Consider the following 14,816-nt stretch of genomic DNA (forward strand, 5'->3'; position numbering starts at 1 on the left):
GTTTTAGTGAATTCAGTTTTATTTTTTTTATTATTATAGAAAGCAGCTAACCGTTGTCCATCCGTAGCCAATATCAATCGAGCCTGGCAATAATAGTCGACCACCATCTTTTCATTCCAGATATTAGTCAATCAGGGTATTTTAATTAATGGTTACGTGACTCTGCTTGAATTCACTGAGAACATCTGGCGTTTACCGAGAACCTCGAAGCGGTTCGAGATATTAATTCAGAATTTCGAATTGAATTCTGCAGAGTCACGTAACCATGCTTAAAACACGAAACGCGCACGTTTTAAAATGGTGGCGTACAAAACACGGGGGGGGGGGGGGGCAAAACTGAATAGATCCCACTTTCCTTTCATTCCAGGTATTAGTCAGGCACGTCTCTTCTGAGCCGCGACTTTTAGACACAAAGAAATTTTTATTTGATATTCATGACGTTCATTTCTTGATGTTCCTAATTACGTGTACTTATTACATCTTTAGCAATTTTATGTTCTCTAATTGTTTGTTTGGTGGCTACCTAGGATGAGGTCCGCAACCCAAGACAGGTACTGTCCAGATCGACTTGGGTCGCGGACAGCGGATTCGTTGGGACCCAACTCAATTGTCTGGAAAAAAATATTTGGTCAGGCCTTCCATCTATACATTGCAGGCATGTTTTTAAAAATGTTTGTGGGTTTTTTCAGGAAAAAGTAGCTCAGCTCCAATTGCGAAATCTCTCAACAAAGGAATAAGTGATACTTCAGAGTATAAAGTCACAATCCCTACTGCTCTTCGCTACCACAAAGCCTTCAAAGGCGGAAGGATATATTCTGGAGATCTTGCAATCTTGGAATTTAACACAGAGCTCTTTTCTGGAAAAGATCACGTCCCATACTGCAACTCCACGTCTTATGACAAAAACCGCTACACTGTCAAGTTTGTTCGTGAACGAAATGACAAAATTGAGGTGACCGAGCAAAATTTTCTATTAAACCACACTGTTGGTCACAGGTTTTATGTTCTAAATAAACTCAAAATAAGCAACTACTTAGAGCAGCTCCGAAAAAACTCTTAGGACTGTAAAACAAACATGCGGTTGTGTCCTACAATTTTCATTCATTCTGGCCATTTATTGTTCCGACCCCACTTGTGGGGGGGGGGACTATATACTGAAATGTTTTTTTATCAGACAATTTAGGCCGATCGATATATTCATCGCAGAGAAACGTGAGTGGTATCATTAAAAAGCTGGTCCAGCGCAGAATTCAAAATTAAAAACATTTTTTTTATTTTCGTTTTTTTTCGAGTAGTTATCGTGGATTTAAATTTTGTGTGAACACTTATATTTGTTCACATTTAGTGTAATTTTTCTTCAAATTAAGATATTTTCTATAAAAATAGTATTTCAAAATTAATTTTCACGCCAAAAAAGAACCAATTTTGCGTTTCTAATAGACTAAAGGCGATCAAAAAGACTAGTTCTGGTCTCATATGGTGTTGATGATGCATCAATTCAAGAAGGCCAAAGCCAATATTACAAAACTTGAAACTCTTCCCGCCAAAAGAGTGGGAACTTGACTTCGTCCAAATAACACGTGTAAAACAGTAACTCTCCGATAAAAGAGACTGAACTTAACATTATCTTACTGAATTTACATTACTAGAAACGTGTTCTCTGCACATAGAGTACATAGTTTTTTGGTGATTTTTCTGTGCGAATTTTTTTGCAATCCTTCTGATAAACATATTTTTCATGCTCACAAGCATCCCCCTTTTTCCGCCCACTCCATCGAATATAATTTGAGTTTTTTTATGACAATTTGATGGTGGAATTCTAATTTACACAGTTACTAGAATTCTAAAAGATTTACTTGTTGGCGGAATTCTGTCTTGTTGGTGTTCTATGACAATGGGTATTCTATGACAATGGGTATTCTATGACAATGGATGTTCTTTGACGAAATTTTTTTTACTATACCGAAAAAAAATCAAAATCTGTGATTTTTTTTTGGAAAATATAGGTTTCAGTAATCACCTAGAGAAGGCCATGACATTTGTTTTTGGTTTCAGACGTTACCGCAGATGATCGCCCTAGGTCTCAGACGTTACCAAAGAAGTCCCGTTCCCCCTTAAAAAAACATTGATTCAAAAACTGGTATTTTTTTCACCATAGCTTGAGCAAAGAAGCAACTCTTAGTTTTCTGAAAGTTCTGGCAATATTTCAAACTTTTGGACAATTATTTGGACAATTTGGACAACTTTTGGACAATTATTTCAAACTTTTGGACAAGAGTTGGTAACAATTAAAACTCAGGCGCATCAGAACAAAAATCGAGTGTCGTTTTATCCTGTTAGAAAAGGACATGCTTGCTAACAAAAAAGCTGCAAAAAGGTTTTGATTGAAAAGTTTTACCTTTTCAGAATCAGATATTAAAGTTTGTTGGAATATTTTTCATTTTTTCGCCTTTTCTTTCTTGATGAATGGCTGCACTTTTATTGAAAAGAAAAGCTCTTTGCTAGTTTAAAAAAGCAGCAAAAAATTCATTAAGCAAAACAAAGAAGTTTTTGCTGCTTTTGCTAATTAATTGAAAAGTGAAAGCTACATGACCCAGATTATTTAAAAACAATTGATCAAAAAACAAGCTGATAAGCAAAATAATTTTGTACGCTTCCTGCAATTTTCCAACTCAGATAGCAAAATCTTAATCAATACTTATGTCAACATAGCTTCTACAAAGCTCAGATTTTTCTTTAATTTGTCCTCTGTCTCAGCAGTTACAGTTGAAGTCCCTTTTCCCTGGTTACAGACGTTACCAATTAGATGAAGGAAGATTTTTTCCAAAGGTCACAGTAGTCACCAACTGTCACAGTAGAAAAACTGGTTTAAGACGTCAACTTAAAAGATGATGAATATTGATGATTAGAGATAGTTTCATATGTTACCTTCACATAAAAGATTCTTCAGTTTGGTGTTCAAAACAGCAAAAATAAAAAAAATACATCAACAGAAAAGCTCTCACTACAAAAACGGTTCTTTGCAAGCTACCTAATTTGTGTTCAGTAGCTCGTGTTGCCTGAACGCATCGCCTTTTTCCTAATTACGAATTAACTGAAGTTTTTTTTATTCCTTGCTCAGACACACTTGGTTAAGGTATCATTCACTTGAGGGAAAAAGAAACATCTGGAGTTTAATTGTGAGCAACTAACAAAAGCAAAAGTCCTCGGGCTAATGTAACAATTATTTAGTCATCCTAAGTTTATTGGTCGAAAATTCATAAGCAGAACTAGCAATTATTTGAGTCTGTTGAAAAAAAACGGTCTGCGTTCACACGTTCGAGAGTTTTCCGTTTTTCTCAAACAAAAACTCATAAAGCTAGGTTTAGCTTCAATAATATAGTTTGACTGATTTTGGAGGGATTTCCTTTGAGTAAAATTATCAAACAAAACACATTATTAGATCTAATTTTGAATTTGTTTTGGGCATCTCAAACCCCTTCCTTCAAAAAAATTGCGCAGCAAGGAAATTTTCAAGCCGTTTTACCTATCTCCAATTAAGAAAGAACTCGAAAAAGAGAAAGAGATCAAAACAGCAAGATGACAAAGAAAAACACTCAGAGCTGCCAGATCAGACTGAACATTTTCAAGTTGTCAGAATTGCATTTCAAGAATCAACTGGATCTTCTGCAAACCGCAATTTCACAGAGAAAAAGTTTTAGAACGCTGACTCTTCTAATAAACAACATCAAAGAAACAAGGGAGGAACTGAGAAAAGCCGCTGAACAAGTTTTCCTCGAAAACTCTCATCCAAGCACAGTTTCATCAATAACAGAAGGACAGTCGAACCTTCTCTCGAAGTTGCAGATCTTCGAACATGAAGTCATTAGCCTGTCTCAGCCAGTCGTCCACACGATTACGAGATGACATTAGCCTCAGTTCGAAGTGCAGCTCACGCCTTCTTGAATCCAACAAATCATCGCCAACACGAACCGGGAAGTCAACACAGGCGGTTCAGGACAACAGTATTTAAGTTAAAGCTCTACTCCAACCTCCACCAATACCTCCCAGGACAAAACCTTCCCTCTTTTTGCCAACAAACAGCAATACACAACCACTGTGATCAAAAATTCGGAGAACTAGTCAAACCTTCGCAGCAAAAAAGTCAAAAGCGAACCAACAACTGGATACATCCACAAATCCGTTTGCCTTTGACACAATTCAAACTGACAAACTGAATCCCAACGCATCAGGAGACATCACATTACTTCCAACAAAGCAACCAATAGACGTTTAGTTTAAGGTTGATGTAACCTCCAACAAAAAGTTTGTTGATTTTCAAAAAATTCAAATGTCAACAGCCGCAATCACAACTTTTGACACTAAACAAAATAACACCAACATTCCAAATACTAAACAAAAACCTGAACATATTTCAGGATATAGTAAAAACAATGTTGAGCCTAACATAACTCAACAACAGAAAACACCCGCTGAGGATACGTACCCGCAGACGTGTCAATTTGACAATGAAATTAGTATTCAGAACAAACCTTACAATCAGTTTCCTGTACCTAACAATATTGATAACATTTCAACTTTTACAACTATCTCCCCTAGTGCCATTCAACAGGTAACAGGGCCATATGAACAACCCCAGGAACCCTTTTTATTAATCAAGCTCAACAAACTGATCAAGTACTTTTGAAAAACTGTCAAACACAGATCGGTTTAGAAAGTTCTACTGCACAAAACCAATAGGAATTTCAAATTCTTTCCACTACAAGAGATAATATAAGTGGCAAACAAACAGTGCCAGCAGTTGTCAGACCAAAAACGAAAATTCATGAACCGCGACTTGACTCTGGAGAACTTGACATCAATGTACAAAGTCTCAAAGAGAAAGTGTGTCATATTCAAACTCAGAATGTACAGCAAAGCGCCATGAGTACAGAAAAGATTCACAATTATCAGTTTGCTCTTGGCACTATGGCAGAAACTACAATTCCTTCAAAAGTAAGGAAGAGTTATCCCACAGTACCGGTGTCCAATTCTCAAATGAATGCTCAAATAAACCTTGGTTCTTCGCAAATCACAATGACGTCAAACGAAAAGGGGAATAATATATATGATGCAAATGGAGAGCTGTTAAACCAGCCTTTTAACATCGTAAACTCAGTCTTAACTAGGAATATTTCGCACAATACAGAAGATCAGATAGCTGGAAGTTCACAGTCTTGGCCGAATTTACACCAGCAACAGCTCCTCAGCAACCACTTTGTTCGCAATGAGATTGGGAATGACATCGAACCAAGTCATTTTGTACAACCGTACAAGACAAAAACAATGAATGACTGTAATTCTGCATCAGTGAACCAGTTGCTATGTCTACCAAATTGAGACAAAAAGTACACAGATCCTATACAATTGAACCACAGACCCCCTGTCACAACAATTTATAACAACAGCAATAACTACCAAATTATAATTTCTCAATCTTGTGGTCCAACAGTTGCAATGTTTAATGATAACAGCAAACCAAAACCTTCGCATTTTGCTCAATTACCGCAATGTCTGCCACCACCAGTTCCAGAAAACCTAGGCAAAAATTACATTGCCAACAACGTTGTAAGTAACAAGCAAGCCGTCAAACTACCACCACTCTCACTGCCGCACTTCAATGGCAACCCTCTGCGATACCATGAATGGATTAACAATTTCTTTTCTATGGTTCATAATAATACTGGTATAACTGACACACATCGGATCACGTATCTCCAAAACTCACTGTCTGGAAAACCAAAGCAAATCATTGAGTCGTACTCCTGTAACCCAGCGTATTATGAAACAGCTCTAAATGAATTGATGAACCATTTTGGAGACCCAGGTGTTGTGGTGATCACCTTTATAAATCAACTCGAGTCATGGCACGCCACTGATTCAAATAATAAAAAATCATTTGTCGCATTCTCAAATTTTCTAATGCGCTTAGTTCAAACATTTGAATACCTTGGCTTCCAGGCAGACCTTCAGAGTTCACATTGCTCAAAAAAGCGAAAGAAAAAGTGCCTTAGAATATTTTGTTGAAATGGACGGAACATAGGCTCACAACAACAGCTGAACCAGATTCATTCGTTCCCTTCAACAATTCTTAGAACTTCACGCTCAAATTTACGATACCATCACTCGCGAGCAAACCTTTTAGACAAAAACAAAACAACGTAGACTACGTCAAAGACTTTAGTGTTCCGATGGCTCACTATAAACCGTCATCACAAATAAATAACCAAAACTTATTTGGCAAAGACAACTCTAACGCTGTTTTGCAGCCTGCAATTAAACCACAAATAACCACTTCTAATAGGGAGTGGTCATCCTCGGTAACTATCTCAAACAACGCGAATGCTAACGGAAAACGGCAAAACAATCGACATTGCCCCCCTTTTAATAATAACCATTTTTTGGCAACTTGTCCCGACTACCAAAAGCAATCAGCACAAGATCGATGTAAAATCGTTACCAAAAACAAAATGTGCACACATTGATTGAGCAATAATGACCTCAGACAAAATTGCTCTTCACAAAAGGACTGCCAGTCCTGCAACGGCAGTCCTTCTACTCTACACGACCCTTCAAAACAAGTGAAACGACCGCCAGCAGCATTCTCCACAGGACATGCTCCAATTAGTCCTACACAGCATCCATCAAATGAAGTGCCACCAAGCCAAAACAAACAACAACACTGTCGTTATGGACAATCTTTTGGTAAAACGAAGGAGCCAAATACTCAGAGGAGTAACCTCGATTCTCCTTCAAATAATCAAAGCTTCTGCGTTAATAAAAAGCCGTCTCCTCCGAGAGACTGTCTTGAATAACTACAGTTGATGCCGGTGTCTTTTGTCAATGGCAACAAAGCCTTTGATAAGTATGCACTCATAGATCATGGCAGCCAGTTCACATTCTTGCTTGACACCATAACAAAATTCATAGCACTCCCTTGCGAAGCGCAAACATCTACTAAACTCCAATACGTGAATACCCAGAACGAAATGCCACTCTCAAAGATAACAGCGCCAGTCATTATCACTCCATATAATCATTGAGACAAAGCTTTTAGATATCTCGTGCATACAGCACGCCAGCAATGAACTTCACACCAGCCAACATATTTGAGTTGAATCAATTATGTGACACATTTAATAATCTCCGCCACATACATTTCCCTCAGGTTGCTGGTGGCAAAATTGGAGCCCTGCTAGGTGTAAACAATTTCGCTTACACTCATCCAATCGAAGTAATACCCGGAAACATCAATCAACCGTTTGGTGTGAAAACAAAACTGGGATGGACATTAGCTGGGGAGTATGAAACTTCTCTCCACTCTTCAGAATCAACAATTAACCATCATTCAACAACAACTAAACCATTCATTTATCATGTTTCAGGACAGCAGACGGAAGAACAAATTTTAATCGAATTAGTTGAGCAGTTCTGCAAAATTGAAAGTGAAGGAACCCGAGAAAAGAATTCTGTTCTTTCAGATGAAGACAACGATGCCTTAAAAGTTTTTCAGAAAACTATCCGACATAACTCTGAGCGATATGAATTTGGTTTTCCTTGGAAAACGCCTTGCCTTTTAAAGAACAATTATTACTGTGCTCTTAATCAGCTGAAGTGCTTGGAGAAAAGACAAGGTAATAATCCAACGTTGAGAGAAAAATGCGATCAAACGCTTTCAACAGACAATGAAAAAATAAATATGGTACCTGCTCATCATCCTGTTCAAAATCCGAACAAACCGGGAAAATTCGACGGTTGGCAAATGCCACTTCAAAGTATCGAGGACAGTCATTGAACAGCAACCTCCTAACGGGACCAGATCTCTTGAACAGCTTACTTGGCATACTGCTACGTTTTCGTGAACATCAAGTTGCAATACTTGCAGATATTGAAAGTATGTTCATGCAAATTGCTGTCAAACAAGATCAATCTGCACTTAGGTTTCTTGTGTCGAAAAACAATTTTATAATGCAATATCAGTTCACTCGCTTGATTTTTGGGGCAACTTGTTCGCTTTCAATGGCCATCTTTGTCCTAAATCAATGCGCTAAAGACAATGCAGAAAATTTTCCCAAAGCTTTTGCAGCAATAACGAAACAATTTTACATGGACGACTACGTTCATTCGCTGCCCAATATCACTGAAGCGAAAGACACTGTAATGCAAGTCAAAGAATGCCTCCAATGAGGAGGTTTCAAATTGACCAAGTTCTTTTCTAATTGTCCCCAAGTGCTGGAACAAATTCCATGTGAAGACTTAGACGAGTCGAAAAATTTCACTCGCGTATTACGACAAAAATGGAATTTCGTTGTTGATAAGTTTTTCATAAAATCATTGGAAGAGTTTCCAAAGAATGCAGCAATGTATAATCAAAGAAAATTGTTGAGTCTTGTTGCGTCGATTTTTGACCCAATCGGTATTGCGTCACCAGCGACTATGCGCTTCAAGATTGTAATGCAACAAATTTGGCAACAGGGTTTAAAATGAGACACACCGCTACCCGAGAAATTACATAAAACATTGCGAAAAATACTAAACAGCTATTTCGGATCACCCCCCATAGAACACTTGCGAGCACTCAGTTTTCTTGCAAATTCACAGGAAATTGAACATCAATTGCCCGTCTTTGCTGATGCGTCTACTTGTGCTATGGCAGCAATAAATTATCTCGTAGCTACGACGATAACACCAAACAAACAGAAACCAGCTTCATAATCAGTAAATGCAAAGTAACTCCTTTAAAATCGTTGAGCGTTCCAAAACTTGAGCTTGAGGCCGCAATAATCGGGATACGCCTACTGAAAACAGTTCAAAAAGAGACAACACTGAAGATACACGATACACATTTTTGGACAGACAGTCGAGTTGTTCTTGATTGGATTGTTTCTAAGAAGAAACAGAAATTGTTTGTCGCCAACAGAATCCGAGAAATACACGAATCGTCAAAATCCAATCAATGGCATTATATACCAACAAATCAAAATCCTGCAGACCATGGAACACGTGGCCTAGAACCAAAAGAATTATGATCTAAATGGTTACAGGCTCCTGATTTCCTAAAGAAACATTACTCCGACTGGAACTCTGCACACAAAATAGTTTCTGTTCACACAACGAGTACATCAAACCCGAATGAACCAGTCATGGACCCAACCCGATTTCGACAAAACTGCTGTTAACATTCGCAACTATTTACAACCTGCTCTTCAGAATTAAAAAAGAACGAAATAACAAAGAGCAGTACACTGCAGACGACATCAACCAAGCACACAGTCACTTTATTCGAATTTCTCAGGAAAAAGTTTTCCATTCAGCTATTCACTCGCTAAGACGAGGACGTAAACTAGACTCTAAATGCAGGATTTGATCCCTAAATCCGTACTTAGACAAAAACGGAATACTTAGATCACAAGGCTGACTACAATTTGCTCCTGAAGAGTTACAATTAGCTAAATTACCAATAATTTTTCATGCCAAAGACTCAGTAACACGCATGTATCTTGAGCATGCGCATCGAATTTGTATACACCAAGGTACCGAGGCCGTCAAAGCTTTTGTTCAACAAAGATACGTCGTTATCGGCTTCAGAAAAACATTGTTAAGCATCCGATTTTGATGTTTTTTGGGCCGCCGTTTTGATGCCCAAAATATCCAGCCGTTAATGGCGCCACTACCAGTGTGCAGGTTTCCTGATACTCTCTCGCTATTCCCATTTGCTAATACATGAAATGATTTCTTCGGACCTTTCTATATCGAAGACACCAAAGACAAACTCACCAAGTACTACGGCCTCATTTTCACATGCATGGTCACACGTGCCGCACATCTTGAGTCATGCCCTGATTTAAACACGGATACTTTTCTCAACGCCCTCCGACGTTTTGCATCACGAAGATGTCAACCAAAACTTATTTTGAGTGACAACGGCAAAACATTTGTCGGAGCAAACGAAGAGTTGAAGCGATGCGTCCGTAGTCTCGACAATCAACGCATTGCCTCTGAACTTCTTATAAAGAACACAGTTTGGAAATTTAACCCACCATACGGACCACATTTTGGTGGTGCGTGGGAACGGCCGATCCAAAATGCTAAACGATCATTTTGATCATTCTAGGGAGCAAGAGGCTTACATAAGATGTCTTCCACACCATCATGGTTGAGACCGAAAGCATGCTGAACTCTCGACCACTTACACATGTGGCTGACGTACCAGACAATAAAGAACCCATCACCCCAAATCATTTTCTGATGCAGAGACCTTACAATTCACTGCCACCAGGAGACTTTTCGTCAACCATGCCAGCATCCTTCAAGTCGTGGAAGAACGTGCAGCAGCTTATGAACCACTTCTGGAGACGCCTACTTAAAGATTACCTTCCCACTTTAACGAAGCGAAGCAAATGGTCCGAACAGGGTGATTCGTTGAAAGTCAACGACCTGGTGTGGATCCTCAAATACCTCACTCCCCATGGGATATGGCCTCTGGGACGAATTGTCGAAACGTCGCCTGGAAAAGATGGATCTGTACGCGTTGTCAAGGTAAAAACGGCTTGCGGTACGTACGTCCGCCCCGTTGCCTGTCTTGCACGTGTTTTGGCTGATTAGCCGTTTTATGCTCACTTTTTTCTCGGAACGGAAATCTAGGCAACGCGAGCTACCCTCTGGTCTCTTGGTTACATCATTCTCCCCTTCTTCGGTTTAATTTATGGGTTTCCTCTCCCCGGAGCCTGTTGATGATGCATCAATTCAAGAAGGCCAAAGCAAATATTACAAAACTTAAACCTCTTCCCGCCAAAAAAGTGGGAACTTGACTTCGTCCAATTAACACGTGTAAAACAGTAACTCTCCGATAAAAGAGACTGAATTTATCATTATCTTACTGAATTTACATTACTAGAAACGTGTTTTCTACACATAGAGTACATAGGGAAAACATTCACTATCAAAAAAAATCGAATTCTTTTTGAGAGCACTTTTTTTAAAAAAATATACTTTTTTCGCGTATTTAAGTCGCCTAGAGGCAAGTAACTTTTCATATCTAGGTTCCCTTAATGGCAAACCTCGTTTTCAATCAAATGAAGCCCATTGAACAAAAAAATCGTAAATTTTGAATTTTGAATTTCTTTTCGAGATTTTACTATTTTGTGTAGTCTTATGGCATTGACTCATTGACTGACAGTGCAATATGCTCCGTAACGAACATAAAGTGATTATATCTAGTGCTTTGAGTGGACAGCTAATGGCTGTTAAGACTTTTAAAGTAATTTTTCCAAAAAATTTTTTGAATATTAACCAATGATTAACTTATTGTCGTGAACTATAAGTCAGTCTCAGCGATGACAGCTCCCTCTTCTTTTCTGCTGCAACCACATTGACTCTGGCTAGTAGTTTTATCTTCTAAATTTTGGTTATATGACCTCAATGACACAAGATTTCAAAAATTTTAGAAATTTTTTTGCATATTTCCGTATTATTGGTTACTTTTGAAAGCTTATCACATTATCCTAATATTGATAGCTCCTATTGGCTTAACAAAGACGTTCAGATGATCACGGATAAAGTCTTCAGAGAAAAGCTTATGGTTTAAATGGCTTCGACATTTTCTTCTTGCACTTTTCTACTGAATTTTGCTGGTTTTTGTTGTTGTCCTCATAGTCACAAGACTTGTCGTGATGTCTTATTGATCACCTATGCATGATAAGTTTCCCTGCATTCCAATCGGGGACACATTTGAGCGTATTTTTTGACTTCAGTTGAAAACTATTGAATTTTATGGCTGTTAAGAAATTAAAGATAATTTTTCGAAATTTTTTTTGAACATTATCCAATCCTAATCTTTTTTTCATGAACTGTTAAACCTTCTCATTACTTATAGAATTTTCTTGTTTTCGTCTGCAGCCAAGGTTAATCTGGTTTGCGGTTTTATCTTCTACCTATTAGTTTTAAAACTTCAATGCCACGAACTTTCATAAATTTTAATTAATTTTTGGGTACATTTTTTATTTTTGGATCCTTTTGAAATCTTATCACATTATCCTGTTACTGATAGTTCTCATTCGCTTATTGAAAACGTTCAATGGATCGGATCATACAATAAGTTTTCAGAGAAAAACTTAGGATTTAAACTGCTTCGACACTTTCTTCTGCCACTTTTTTTTTTGAATTTTTGGTTTTTGCCGGTCTTTCTTGTTGTTTTTATCATGAATAACTTATTGTATGGTCTTATTGATGATATATGAATGGTAAACAAAGGTTTTGTCTCCTCAAAATTTAATTTAGCGTTTTTACCGGCTTCAGTTTAAAGCTAATGATTTAATGGGGTTGATACTACGAGTTTTCTCAAAAATTTAGTTGTTCTGATGTATTTGACCATATTTGATAATTGAAGTTATATTGATAAAAAAGAATCCCATTGCTGTTAAAATTGAACTGAAAATTGAAAATTTTTTTGTGAAAATTCTTTTTTAGATGCCTTCGACACTTTCTCGCTAAAATTTTTTCTTAAAATTGCTGTTTTTGTTCTTCAAGTAGTCGTAAATTGCTAACAGGTCCCTTAAGCTTGCATTGAGGGTTGAAATAAATGATGTTACCAGAAGCCGTCAGTTTATAGCAAAAAGTCATGAAGATTATGCTATACATTTTATAATTTTTTCAAACTTTTCAGTTTTTGTTGTTCTTTTCGTCAAATTGTAACTTAATTCCATCAATGATAGTTCCCATCAAATTTCCTGTATTTCACAAAATTACATATCTGCTGATATTATTGGTCACTGATGCACTGTTTGTTGGACACTATGCGCTTTTATAAACGTTTTTTGAGTTGTCAATTTTGGTGTTTCTTTTACTCTTCTTTCAGAACAATCGCGTAATAACAGATCCCAATGTGACCCAGATAAAATTGTTTAATATCTCAGTATAAATCTTTCAGCTGAATTAGTTGAATTAAGAAATGATTTAAAAACACTCAATATTCAGATAACAGCTAATGATTTTAATGGTAGCAAAAGTTTGTGTTTTCGCATATCGTTTGTATTTTTTTCAAGTTTTTCTTTAGTTCGTTTCTATGGCTTAGTCTCACCAAAAACATGTCTTTTTGGTTTTGTAAAAAGGTTTTAGTAATTTATCATGGAATATTTAGTTAAAATCTAATGATTTGTTACGACTTTTGAAATTTCTTGGTTTAAAAATTGTTGATCAATTTTTGAATTTCGCCTCATTGTTCGTTCTCTTTGTCGACTTGTTACATAGTCTCATTAAGAAACTTTCCATCAGCTGTATGTTTAAGAGAAAGTATATTTGAGTAGTTAAAGTTTTATCTGACTGTATTTTAACGTTGTGACTATGTGCTTTTAAGTTTACATATTCGGTTTTTGCTGTGAAATTTTTGTTTTTGCTAATTTTGTTGTTTTTTTTGTCTCGTAGTCTCTTTAATGCCAGATCCCGTTGGCGCTGTAATGAGGCATGGCATTATGTAATTCGATTAGTAGATAGGTTGTGTAACGATTGTTTTAAACTCAAACATCTATTTTTGTTATCTCTTCATTTGGTTGACAATTAAGTCAGAAATGTAGTTGAGCTCGGGTCGGAACATCATGTGCGAACGCACATTAACGAGCCTCCTTGTTATTGTTATTGCGTTTTTTTTGCAATAGTTCTGCTGATTTTATAAAAAAAAACTGAGTTCAACTTTCGCGCCTTTCATTTCTTGTTCACAATGGCAGTAATCAAAGTTTTTTCAGACATCATAAATTGTAACTCTGATTTTCTACATTGAAGCATTAAACAGTGGCTTTATCATTGAATAGCTACATTGAATTGAACTATAATCAATATCGATGATTTTTTTATCCGAATGTTTGTATTTTTGGTGTTTACTTATAGATCAATGAGACAAACTCTGGTTTTTTAGCATATCACCTTAACTAAGACTTCCTGCTCTACAAATGGACACTACAATTCGGACAGGAACGTCTGCTTTAAAACCCACAACTTCTGCCCCAATCCAAGTAAGAACTTCTTAAAGAGACGTGTTTCTCATTAGAACCCTCAACCCCCCCCCCCCCCTCAACTTAAATACGCATATAGCGCATCACACAGCTCCCGATTGCCGTTCAGTGTCCATATGAATCTCAGTCAGTGTCTATAATTTCACGAGAAGAATATAATAGAAAAAAAACGAAAAAAATGTGATCAGTTTTTAAAAAGGCGCAGGAAAATGTCAAAATCCGTTATTATTTTGAAATGAAAATTGACTTTAAAGTACAACCTTTAACCCAAAAGCTGTCTTTAAGAATATTACAATTAAACATAATAAAAAAGAAAACTGGCGGTCAGATGGAGGAAATATGAACCAGTTGATCCACACCAACGCTGACCATTTTTAGACGGTCCGGACAAAAAAGGGATCTTTTCCGTTTGTACCCCCCCCCCCAAAGCTTAGTGGGTGCATATTATTTGCACCATTACACGCAGATGCCACAATTACACATAACGATTAACTATGTAATGACGCAAGCTCTGTAACTGGGGGTGCAAAACGTACGGGGGGGGGCACAAACGGAAAAGATCCCAAAAAAGAGACCATGATTCGTATTATTTCGAAATAGCTCAAACTACGACGAAATAATCCAACAAATGGCTCATAATTTTTGAACTATGCAAAGTATTGCGACTATGAATCAAATTGGCGGCGATTGAAATCTGTGCAACTAAAATTAGATTATGCGATCCCGTCTGAGCTGGCTGACAGAAATAGCATAAAATTGTTTGAAACTTTG

The 14,816-nt window shown here is 37.2% G+C and overlaps 1 protein-coding gene across 1 annotated transcript in view; it reads left to right on the plus strand.

The window, feature by feature from the left end:
- The window catches only part of LOC142346106 (uncharacterized), a 128,593-nt gene that overhangs the window by 32,548 nt on the left and 81,229 nt on the right, over nucleotides 1–14,816 (plus strand). The window contains exons 6-7 of the mRNA XM_075398610.1: nucleotides 690–952; nucleotides 13,949–14,045. Of these exons, the coding sequence (XP_075254725.1) occupies nucleotides 690–952; nucleotides 13,949–14,045 (360 nt within the window). The remainder of the gene's footprint in view (nucleotides 1–689; nucleotides 953–13,948; nucleotides 14,046–14,816) is intronic.

This window comes from Convolutriloba macropyga, chromosome 9, assembly GCF_964194025.1.
Source record: "Convolutriloba macropyga chromosome 9, txConMacr16.3, whole genome shotgun sequence".
Taxonomy (NCBI): domain Eukaryota; kingdom Metazoa; phylum Xenacoelomorpha; order Acoela; family Convolutidae; genus Convolutriloba; species Convolutriloba macropyga.